The sequence below is a fragment of the Acinonyx jubatus genome, chromosome A1 (genome assembly GCF_027475565.1).
Source record: "Acinonyx jubatus isolate Ajub_Pintada_27869175 chromosome A1, VMU_Ajub_asm_v1.0, whole genome shotgun sequence".
NCBI lineage: Eukaryota > Metazoa > Chordata > Mammalia > Carnivora > Felidae > Acinonyx > Acinonyx jubatus.
In genome coordinates, this window is record NC_069380.1 from 208,577,202 (window position 1) to 208,589,760 (window position 12,559).

At 44.5% G+C, this 12,559-nt stretch overlaps 1 protein-coding gene across 1 annotated transcript in view; it reads left to right on the top strand.

Moving 5' to 3' along the window:
* Positions 1–11,852, top strand: part of AGXT2 (alanine--glyoxylate aminotransferase 2) — a 62,738-nt gene extending 50,886 nt beyond the window's left edge. The window contains exons 15-16 of the mRNA XM_053223596.1: positions 3,012–3,110; positions 11,090–11,852. Coding sequence (XP_053079571.1) covers positions 3,012–3,110; positions 11,090–11,206 — 216 coding nt within the window. The 3' untranslated portion in view covers positions 11,207–11,852. The remainder of the gene's footprint in view (positions 1–3,011; positions 3,111–11,089) is intronic.
* Positions 11,853–12,559: the final 707 nt, after the last annotated feature.

Sequence of the window (12,559 nt, forward strand, 5' to 3'; positions counted from 1 at the left end):
CCTGAAGCCCCCCGTGTTGGTGATGGGGAGAAAGATGGCAACACCCCAGTCTCTTCTCCCCGGACCAGGTGTCTCAAGCCACATCGTTCAGGCAGCCCTCACAGAATCGTGCAGGCAGGGGCTTGTCTTGCTCCACAATCTACAGCACCTCCCAGGCACTCGGCTGGGATTGAAAACCCAATGTTTTAAAGCATCCTGCTCCACGAGGACCTGTTTCTGGGGTAGTGCTACTCTGCCCATCTGACAAATGGTCTCCAGTCCCACAGTACTCAAAGGAAGGGACTGCTCTCTCCCTGGGCACTCCGAGTTTGCTATTCCCCTCCCCGTCCCGGGCCCACACACGTGGTGGTGGCTCTGGTCCAGAGAAAGTCAGGCACCCCTGAAAACTCTGATCTTCAGCTCCTATGGAGGTTTGCACAGTAGAGTAATACAGAGAAGGCTCTCTCTGTGTTTCTTGTTCCCCGGTCGATGGTGTGGAGAGGTTTTTCTCTCATCTTAACAAAACCACAAAACCACAATCCACAGCTTCTCTTTCTCTCCCTTTTGTCACTCCACAGAAGGGGTCACCTCCCCTCCATTCCTACCCCACCTGTTTTATCTCTTCCAATCCGCATATGTGCACCTCTGCCCCGCCAAGCTGTCTCCGTCCACCTGGGGAGATGTTTCTGTCATTCCGCAGACTGTATTCCTGGGTATTCCAAATGTTCTGACCTCAACACAGCTGTGTCTGAGGGAAGCAGGAAGCCCAGGTCCCCCTACATCTCTGCCAGCTTAAGTCCTGCCCCTAAAAATCTATCAAGATTTTAAATATGCCTTTTGAGCTGGCAATTCCTCACCTAGAAATATGTCCTGAACAAATACTCACGGAAGTGGGTGAAGATATAGACGAGCAGGGTTGTTTGCAGGACTGTTTACAATCATAAAAAAAATGGAAATGACATAACTGTCGAATGTTAGACGATGAAACAAATTACTCTGCCAAAGAACTGAAATACTAGGTAACCTTTAAGCTGAGGTCCAAATAAAATGACATGGAAAGATGTCCATGATATATTGTAAATTGTAAAAAGCAAATTGAAAAACATTATAAAGTATGACTTCTTTTTTTTTTTTTTTAATATGCATAGGGATGTATTTGTGCAGAGAGAAAAAGAGTCTGGTTCACATGAAATGATCAACAGGAGGTGAACCTAGGAGGACGATTAGGGGAGTGGAAGCTCCATTTTTCCTTTATGTACTTCCATTCTGGTATAAGGCTTTATTCTCCATAACCATGGATTACTTTTATAATTACTTAAATGCTGATTAACAACAACAGCAACAAAGATAAACATGAAGCTACATTCCACACCCAACGAGAGGTCCGTTACTAACATTCCCACTTGGTTATCAAGCAGCTGGGACATAAGCTTGAGCAAGGGGCCTGGGCAGGCTGTTCTGGGCTTTGCCACAGAGTTTCCAGCCCTGCTTTTCTCTGCAGCATGTGTACAAGATGTTGAGTTAGTCATAGCAGCTGAGGCCAGGGGATGAGAAAATGGGCAAGGGAGCAGGGAGGGGGCTGGCCCAGTCCAGAGGCTAAATGTCACCTATTCAGATCCTCACTAGCCACCAAGGCCCCACCAGTCCAGCTTCCCCGCAGGAAACCTTTCCAGAGGGTGCTGAGCGCCCTCTGACCTCCCATTATTCCCACACCACGTCTGCCCACTTTATGGCTCTCACAGTTTACCTCAATTATTTTGTCATATTTTAGTCTTCCCGGTCTACTAGATGAGAACATCAGCGACAAGCAGGAGTGCATGATGACATTTCAGGATCGATGAGAAGATCCTGGCCTTGTCCCTGATCCCAGGTCCTCATTACTAGCACTCTGCAAGTTTAAATATGATTTTCCTTATCTTAAAGCTTTGAGTCAGGCAAAAACATGAGCATCTCCGGGAGGTGTGGCCTTACTCTATGCTGGGACACTGAGACTTAAGCAAGAATGAAGGTTTGGGGGACAGTGCGAGGAGGGGATATGTACCGAACTCTGGAGGTAGGGTGGGTAGGAAGCCCCGAGGAGCACAAAGCTGGGACCCCTGGAGGGAGCTCTCCTCTGCCTCACAAGGATGGCAGGAGCTGGTCCATGAGCCAGGATCAAGTCTCATGCATCTGAAACCAGAGAATGAGACCCCTGCTGATGTCTCACCACAGCCGTGCTGCAAAAGAGAGACCCGCGGCGGTGGCCGTGCTCAGCACCCAAAACAGGATCACAGCAGTGATTCCCAGGGTGGGCACCTGCTGGGCATTTTACAAACCCAGATGCCTAGGCCTGCCCCAAGTCTCCTCATCCCATAGGCCGAGCCTGAGCCCCAAATGTCTGCGACTTGAAACGACTAAGTCAACAGGAGGCATTTGTAATCAGGCTCGGAAGACAGACACATAGAAAGGGCACCGGCCCCCACCCCAGTGCCACCAAAGCGGTACTGGCCTGTCTGGACCCCCAGGGAGAGACCAACTTCAGATGCCTGGTAACCTGAAAGAGCTTCTTGCCCCCCACCCCCACCCCGAAGTGCTTACCTTTCCTAACCCTGGGGGATTAAGTGTTGGGGGAGAAAGAGCAAATTCCACAAGCCAGGGAGATGATACAGTCTTCCCACCCCAGCTGCCCAGGCCAAGCTGTGGCCCAGGGAAAGCCTGGATTGTTCCTGCCCTGGTATAACTTTGGAGCCATCTCCTGGACTTTGAAATGAGCCCTTTACATGAGCAAAACAAAGTGAAGAGTTGAGAATAAAGCCCCCTCCAAATCTGGCTACGAAAGAACCAAGCTCCCGGGATACCCGTTAGCAAAGCCAAGAGTCACTGGCCATCTGCATTCGCCTTCAGTTTTATTTTTGAGAATTTGGGATGAATTGGAATCAAAACTAATATTTATTGCTTGAGTTGCTTTTGTTCTCTCTCTCTCTCTCTCTCTCTCTCTGATAGATGATGTCTTTAACAATTCAAATCCAAATAGGAGATATTTTTGTTTGCAGATGGGTCGCCAACCACTTCCCCAGGAAGAAGTAAATCAAATCCATGAGGACTGCAAACGCATGGGGCTAATAATTGGCAGAGGTGGCATTTTTGCCCAGGTAAGAGAAAGACCCGTCTTTACCTACCCCTTTAGTTAGGCGTCTCCCAGATGTCCCAGTGCTGGTCACTTTGCTTCAACACCCGGCCCCACTTCCTCTGGGCACAAAGCTCGGTATTTTCAAGAGAAAAGTGCAGGGAGGCCTTCATACCACTAGAGGGCGCTGTGTCCAAGCGGTTTCATTATGGCAGCTCTCCGAGGAGGGTCTCACAAGGCACAAAAAGATGCACCCGCAAACCAGAGGATTTCCAGTATAGGTCACAGTAGAGTCATCACAATCATGCAATAACTAGTTTGTCTCCTGTACGAATTGGTTCTAATCCTGTAAAAGCAATGCTAGTCCTTCTTAACCCAGCCTTGGGCTCTGACTTTGAGGACCCTAAACCTGCTGGGACATAGTGGTCACTGTGCCCAGAAGCAACCTGAATGTGCTGGCCCAGGTGACCCTGCTGGATAGGTGAGGGACCACACTGGTTGGGTCCCTAATGAGAACCCAGAACCTGCCACTCGCAGTGCCCTTCACCCTGAGGCTGGAGACGCAGGGACCAGCTCTCCCTGCTTGCTTCCTGGAAAGGCCAAGTACAGCCCCAGTCAGGTGTGGGCCCCTGGTGTGACCCTGCCCTGTGGGCATGCTCTGCTGCTGTCACTGGAGCCCTTTCCCAAATCTCTTATACCAGCGGGGCCCTCCCCCTGACGTGGTTCCAGGGCAGAAATTTAAGATTTAGGGTAGCTCTTGCTCCTCCCTTAATTTATTTTTGTCCTTTGTCTTCTTTCTTTCCCATTTTCAACGTCAATCATTCTTCCCAGTTTCCCTGCTCCATTTCTACTTCTCTCTCTAGTTCAGTGAACATTCATGCCTCCTACTTCTCTGAGAAAATGGAAACTCTTAAAGAAGGTCTCTTTGTAAACTCATCTGTCCCCACCTCCATTTTTTAAATTTATTTATTTTTGAGAGAGAGAGAGAGAGAGAGTGTGTGTGTGTGTGTGTGTGTGTGAGCAGGAGAGGGGCAGAGAGAGAGGGAGACACAGAATCCAAAGCAGGCTCCAGGCTCTGAGCTGTCTGAGTGGGACTCAAACCCATGAACCATTAGATCATGACCTGAGCACAAGTTGGAAGCTCAACCGACTGAGCCACTCAGGCGCTCCAGCCCACATCCATTGTTTACTTCCTTTCTGGAAGATTCGGGGAATGAGGAGTCTCTCCTGTTCAGATTTAGATCTTCTACCTGTGCTCTTGACCCTTGACACTCTCTACCTTTGTTCAAGGGGACATCACTGTGTTCTTTTGTGTCTATAAGTTTTCCTCAACTTCCCCTGAAGCCTGTTAAGAAATAACCCCCCAAAAAAGGCCATCAAGCAAAACCAGAATGAGCACTTTTGCTGGGAGAGTCTTGATACGTTTTTTTCCTTGACCTGGTCACAAATATTTTTCTGTACAGATCAGAGCAATTTAATGATTAAAAATCCTAAGACCTGTAACTTATCAACATGAAACAACTGTTTACCTACTTAGTTATCTCTTAGTTATATGGAAAACAATTAAGTGCTAGACAGCAGTTGCTACGCTGGATACGAAAGTTATAATGATAAATGCAGTCACTGGAGCTGGCAGGAGAGAAAGACATAGAAAGAGCAAATTACAATACAATGTAGCAAGCTCATGGACAGCTATAGAAAGGGGTATTACAGGAGGAAAGAGAAGGGACTCCCAGCCCAGACTTTCTAGCTAAGCTGAGCCTGCCTTACACAATGAGATAAACACTCAAAGCATGTATAGAAACATCACAGAGGGCAAAGAGCTAAGAGGGCACTAGTGTGATTGAAGCAGAAGGGAGGCAGTGAATGGAAATAACACAAAGCCTTAATGCTTGTCACGCTTGAAAACACTTTGCATTGACACAGCGAATGCTCTCAACCAGCCTATGAAAGAAATACTATTATTCTAATGTGACAGATGAAGCAAAAGAAGCACAGAGAGGTCAGGTAAATTACCCCAGTCACACAGCCAGTGAGTGGCAGAACCAGCATCCAGACTCAGGTGGTCTGATTTCTGAATCTTTGCTCTGAAGAGAAGAACCCAAGGGGCCAGCCTGGGGGCCTTGAGTCTGGGGCTGGGGGGGGGGGGGGGGTGGCTGATGGTGCTGCTTGAGCTCACCCGCAGTGGAGTTGTGGTTTTAAGGTGGCAAGAATGAATGCAGCTTTGAACATGCTGCCTTAAGACAGGAGGGCCTTCCTGGAGCGACCTTTTACTCTGCCTGCCTCAAGTATTTGTCAGTGGGCTGCAGGTTATAAGGAAATTTAATTTTATCTACCATTTCCTTCTGCCTTTGTTTCCCATATCACATGACCCTCCCCTCCATAGCGAGGTGGGGGGTGAAAGCAAGAAGGAAATGGTAGATAAAATCAAATTTCCTTATGACCTGCAGCCCCCTGACAAATATTTGAGGCAAATACAGAGTATTCTCCAGGAACTCCTTACCGTCTTAATGCTAATGATTTGCTAGAAGGAAAAACAACCTTAGCTTGACAATAGCAAGGTCCCTGGCATCTTCAGAGTCCTCTTTAGCATATGAAAGTCTTCTTAGAAACCTCCTTTTTTTGCCTTTACCTCCCCCAACTCCATAGTATGTAACCAGTCACTCCTCACAAGCCCAGCGCAGCTCTTTCTGCCCACGGTCCTGTCCCCGTGCTTTAATAAAATCACCTTTTTTGCACCGAAGACATCGCAAGGATTGTTTCTTGGCTGTCCGCTCCAGACCCCCACCAACACTTCAAAACCCCATCAGCTCTGGCTGGAGTGCTGTCAGAAGGTTGACAGAGGCAGAGGCCAGACTGCAGTGGGTTGGGATGGAGGGCAGAGTGAAAAATAGTGGCCAATAAGCATTAACCAGTCTTTTTAGTAAGTTTGGATGAAAAGAGACAATAGCATTCATATGGTAGCTAGAAGTGGGGGGGGGGGGGGTCGACAGATTTGTATCTGGTGTGGTTTGAATTTGTGTTAGCAGAGCTTTACGTCTGCTTGTTTATAGGCTGAGGAGGATTGAGAAATTGGAGATTTAAGAGAACGGGATGCTTGAGACATCGTTGATGCGGGAGCATAAGGCAAGCTAAAGGAAAAGCACAAGCTAGCACACACCCCACCCCCACCCCTCAACCCCACCCCGCAGGTGGGGTACGTGTAATATTCCTCAGGAGCTCCTGGCTGCCAGAGAACAAAGGAAAGGACAGAAAACAAATGGTTAAAATGATAGGGTCTCCATCAGTACTAATATCTTAGTACAATTACAAAAAAGGGGGGCAATCTTATCAATACCCTAAAGTCCAGAACCGCCCCCCCCCCCCACTGTCTTAATGCTTTGCAGGAGGAAAAACAACCTTAACTTGACAATGGCTAGGCTTCCAGAAATCTATGAGCCTTTAGCATATGGAAAATCCCTTTAAGAAACTTCCTCTTGACTTTACCTCCCCCAACTTCACAGTATGTAACTGGTCATTCTTCACTCTTCACCTTTTTGCACCAAAGATGTCTTCAAGAATTCTTTCTTGGCCGTCAGCTCCAAACCCCACCATCACCCAAAACCCCATCATCTTCAGTGCCAAACGGGTGGTTTTATTAAAGCACAGGGAAAGGACCCATGAGCTGCACTGGGGTTGTATAAGATTTTCTATCCTGTGGAGAGGAGGGTGATGTTAGGGCTCCAGGGAATTGAGTGTATAGGCTTCTAGAGTTTGCTTTTTTTCTTGTAAATCATTAAGACAGTTGCAGACTGAGGGAGACTCACGTGCTGCCAGACAGTGATATCTATCAGTTAACCACTTGGTTTTGCTTTTCTTTTGTTCTTGCCCAGTCAGGAGTGCCTGAGGAAAGTCACACATTGTGCTTTGCCCTCAGCTTGACTTTTGCTCCCTCAGCATTTCCCCCTGAACAATTCTGACCCTTAAATCTTTACGGTTGTTGAAGGCGTAAGGTCTTATCTTCTGTAACTTCTTCCTGCTGAGTGGGAGCATAGAGACATTTCTATCTACAGGTCAACATTGGTCAGTCAGAGAATGTATAAGAAAGTTATGAAGGACAGAGGCAGCTGAATCCAACATGGGCAACATACATGAACCTCCTTGAGTAGAAAGGATCATCTGTTGGCTTGAAGATATTGTAGCGATGGAGTCTTGGCACCAGGAAGGGTGACATGGGAGAAAATAGCCAAACATAATTAAATAACAAAAAGCACAAATAAGAGTCCTTTGGTAGTGGACAAAAATCCTCTTCCAGTCCAGGAGTATAACCAATCATGAAAGGCAAGAGAGGGATCATTTAAAATGCTAATTTGAGTATTCATGTCAGTTAGAAACCCAGAAATATTTTTGTGACAATCTGGAATGTATATAGAGCTTTCTGTAGCTATGAGAGCACGAGCTCCCCCTTGTGCAGCAGTTAGAACATCTAATGCCATTCTGTTTCGTAGAACTGTTTTATGCATTTGGGTTATTTCAGTGTGTAATAATGTAATGCTATTTTGAGAGTCACTTAAGGCTTTAATTGTGTAACAGTTCATGTTAGCCATCATATAGTCTCTGTTTCGTTTAGTAAGCAATCAGGTAATTAAGAAGAGGTGCATTTTATAGAAACAAAAGAAAAATATAGGTTATTGGTTGGAGCAAATTACAAGCCCAGTGTCAAAGTCCCGAGCGCTGCCAGTGAGATGTTTAGATGTAGGCTTGAAGCGTCCTCACATGGAGCCTGATGTAGGGCTGGAACCCATGAACTGTGGGATTGTGACCTGAGCCAAATCCAAGGGTCACACACTTAACCCACTGAGCCACCCAGGCACCCCATGAATTGTTCTTTTAGTTGTGTGGCCCTGGGGGGGTACATAATACGACCCGGTAGGGGCCTTCCCATTTCAGATTTAAGTCTCCTGCTGTATTAGATTTCCACTCTTTTAAATAAACCATGTCCCCTGGGTTTATATGGGGTCAGTTGCTCGTTACTGTCAGATCAGGTTTAGGGAGGATATGGTTTGCATATTCATTTAGAGCTTTATTCGTTAACCTGGCTTCAAGCGACTAATTTAATAAAGCACTATGGTCTTTATCTACTTATAGGTCTATAGTGAAAAAAGGCCTTTCGTATACAACTGTTGGGGGAATCCATCCCATTTTCCAGTTGTTCAAACAATCCTACGCCCATGGGGTCTTGTTATTATCCTCAGAGAATGACAAGCAATAAAATTGTCTGTCTGTGAGCTATTGTGGCAGTTTCTTTGAAATTTACCTCAAGTTGTCCAGCATCAGTTCTTAGGGCTTTTAGGAAAAAGATAGTTTCAGTGTTTAATGACTTTAAGTCAAGAGAATAGAAGAAGATTAGAAATCTTAGTTGGAGAGCCATAGCCAAATATGTGAGGAAACCAGAAGAATTCAGGATCTAGTCTAGTTTACAATAAATAGTGTTAAAATTTAATATCTACGGAGATGTGTTATTGAAACATAATTTTTCTCTATAATTACCCTCATTTTCATAGATAGCAAAATTAAGACTAATTTGTTTGTAAAATGATATACACAAGCTCAGCAAGTACAGTGATGGATCATAAAGATCTTTTAATATTTGCTTTGCTGGAACTTTTCGTAAGGAACCTCGACTGAACTTTTAGTAGCCCCTCTAGGCAGAAGCCAAGCCAAATACAGGCCATCAGACAGGACTGCAGTACCTGCAGATGTGGGCAAATTCCTCTTCTCGAGGTCCCCAAATATCCTGAGGTTCCTGCACCTGCCAGGAAGTGACCTTCTTTACTCACCTGGTGAGGCTGCTGTGAGCAAAGTATCAGGCCAACATTTCAAGGGGATTTATGGCTCCTTGTTTCATAAAGTCAACCTTGGTTCCTTAAAGCTGTCTGGTCATAGCTGAGTCTATGCATGGCTCTCAAACATGACATTCCAGTCAAAGTCTGGATAAAATGACCAATGTATCCAGTGGTGTCCTGTTACAAGGAGAACAGATGCTTTTTGAACTTAATGCAAATAACTGTGATTTTGCCACGGAAGAAAGAATACTCACTGAGACTTTTTGAATTTCAGAGGGTTCAGGTAGAAAGAAAAGTTAAATGCTTCAATTTGTCTACAAAGGAATACTTTATCACTCTTCTGTATTTCATGGAGATCTTAAGAGAAATTTTCCTTAATCTGGAAGAGCAAACGTTAGAGAACCAGCAATGTTTCAAACCAGAGTCACAAAACCTATCAATCACCATCTTCCTCATTTCATTTAGTTCCATGTTACTAATTCCTACTCAGTTTGGATGCAACTTTTAGTTAGTTCTGGAAATTCTTACCCATTTTAGTTTTATGATCTTAAAGATATTAATATCACACCAAATACGTAAACCAGCAAATTAACACAACAAATAAAGTGAGCCTAATTGGGCAAAAAGACTTCCTTTACGATTTAAATCTTGGGGAAGTTTGCTTAAAAAGCTCAGAAAGAAAAATAAATAAATAAATAAATAAATAATAAAATGAAAAGCTCAGAAAGAGGTTTTTCGGGTTTTTGTTGTTGTTGTTTCAGTTCAGAGCCCACTTTAGATCCTCTGTCCCTTTCTCTCTGCCCTTTCCCTGCCTGCACTCTCTCAAAAATAAAATAAAAACATTAAAAAGAAAAAAAAAAAGAATTTCTATCCTGTGGAGGGGAGGGTGATGTTAAGGCTCCAGGAAAATGAGTCTATAGGCTTCTGGAGATTGTCGTTTTTCTTTTAAATCATTAAGACGGTTGCAGACTGACGAGACTATCATCAGTTAACTGATCTCTATCAGTTAACCATGTTTTCCCTTTCCTTTGTTCTTGGGCAGCCAGTAGTGCGTGAGAAATGACACACATATCCCACCTGGGGAGAGAGGGTTACAGGGTGTTAGTTTGTGCCTTTCCCTCAGCTTGCCTTTTGCTCCTTCATCAGGAGTATCCAGGGCCAAGGGCACAGGCAGAAATTTTGGAGTTAAATAGTAAAGACACCTAGTTCCGTTCACCTTCAGGCGGGGATGGAAGAATGGATGTGGGAGCAAACAAGTTTATAGAAAGATCTTTCCTGACAGCTTCTGAGAAGCATGAGGCAACGTTGTCTATGAAACAGAGTGAGAAGCGTAGGAGTTGGAGAACACTGAGAAAGAAGATAAAGGTTTAGAATGGGGAAGGAAGCTGACAGAAGACCAGAGAAATTTCTGGACCCGCAGAAGTTGGAGACTGGCAATCTAATGGTGTCAGTCTCCCCAGCAGTAAGGTTTTCTCCAACACTTCCCGCCTGCCATGTTGGAGCCGTGGGGTTCAATCACAGCTTTGACCAAGGTTGGAACCTGTGTGTGTGGGTGCAGCAGCAGAGGGTGGGGTGCACACGAAATGAGGGGGCAAGTGAGAAAGTAGTTCCAACAATCAACGACACTGGTTGGGCAGGAAAAGGGAAGACAATGGGGCAAAGACCTGAAGCTATGGAGGATTAAGGAGACTGAAGTTTTCATGAAAAGGGTAGATGTCATGGGAGTCAGAAATTGGGTTATCCCTGGCAAAGAGGAAGCTCGCAGCACTGGCCTTGGGTGGGAACCGATGCAAAGATGAAGTTTCTGGGAGTTGTAGCCATCAAGAAACTGAGATGCTAGTTTGTAGGGCTGTATCCAGGACATGGAGGTCACCCTCAGTGCTTGCAGAAATGGAGTGTAGATCGGTGCCTAAGACCTCAGTGAAGAAGGTAGAAAAACCAGGAGGTGAGCAGATGACAAAAAAAGGAAGAGGGGCAGAGCCAGATGGTACCAGAATTTTTATGAGACTAAAAGATGAATGGCTTGGGTATGGCATTGGGAAAGAAGGAGACCAACCCAGGAGGGAAACGCAAGAAATGTCATAAAAATAAGGTTTTAGATTCTTAGCTTGGTGCATTTTCTCAGAGTTATATTTGATTCTAGGATGATCTGCTGCTCTATTTTCCTTTGTCTCCCCAGACCTTCCGCATCGCGCCCTCGATGTGCATCAGTAAACCAGATGTTCATTTTGCAGTGGAAGTATTTCGGTCTGCCTTAATCCAACACATGGAGAGAAGAGCTCAACAAAATTCTTAAAGATAAAAAACCATAAGCTTCAAGAACTTCCCACTTATGTTCAAGGGTTAATTTGAGGAATTCAATTATATAATTGGTATATGTTGTCCAAGAAATGGTTGACTGACTACCAACCACATTTGTTACCGAAGCCCCTATTATCTAGAGAAATCTGTCCTTCAGGAAGAGATCTCTATCCCTAGCTCAGAGAATGAATCTTAATTAGTTTAGGTTAGTAATGGTAATTTAATTTCATTTTGCCAGCAGTTGGTTTATGCATGACATCTGACATATTTGGGGACAATAAATCCTGAAGAAAAGTATTTTGATGGACATGACTTCAGGCAAAGGTTTCTTTATCCTTCATTCTTCATCATCAGAAGACATGTCTTCTTGAACTGGGCATCTTATGTCATGATGGAACTGCTCAAATCATGTCAGCCATTTTCAGGCCATGAAGACAAAACTTCTTTGCTAGGGTTGGAAGGTAGAAACAAGCTGAGTCTAGGGGCGCCAACATTGGCTCAGATCATGATCTCACAGTCCATGGGTTCAAGCCCCACATCGGGCTCTGTGCTGACAGCTCAGAGCCTGGAGCCTGCTTCAAATTCTGTGTTGCCCTCTCTCTGCCCCTCCCTTGCTCATGCTCTTTCTCTCTTTCTCTCTCTCTCTCAAAAATAAACATTAAAAAAATTTTTTTAAGAGAAAGAAGCTGAGCTTTTAGTAATGTCAATGAGCCACTGACTTAGCCAAACCTAGATTCTTACCTTGGACCTTCTTGCTATATGAGATAATAAATTCTTTGTATTGCACAAACATTTTTGATTTAAGCTTTCTATTATTGTAGCCATAAGCATCCCAAGAAATGATGCAGAAGATATCCTAGGAAGATAGCCATCCTCTTCGTTTTTAACTCCATTAGAATATTTATCAGAGCCTTCTTCTCAATTTCCACTTCCATCCCCTCACCCTGAACTAAACCCTTGTTACTCCTATTGCAATAGTCTCCAAGACCAGAATTTTCCGAACTTTAGTCATTAAAAAATGCACATTCATCATGTTTTTCCTCCATATGTGTAAAACACCTGACTTAGAACTGATAGTAACCTTTCTATAGTAAGAACAAATGAGAAATCAGTACTACTTGTCATAACTGGAAAATAATCCTACAAATAGGATGAACACAAAGCAATGTAATTCAGTTTTAGCAAAATGCAATTGCTTGCAGATGTTCTCAGTCTGAGGCTTGTTCTCTCTTTGTTCAAAAGGGAGATTCAAGAGTATTTGAGGGCTGTCAAAAACTGCTGGCAAACTGATATCCTTTCCTTAACACAAACAGGAGAGGATCTGCAGAACTGAAAGGAAATAACTTTC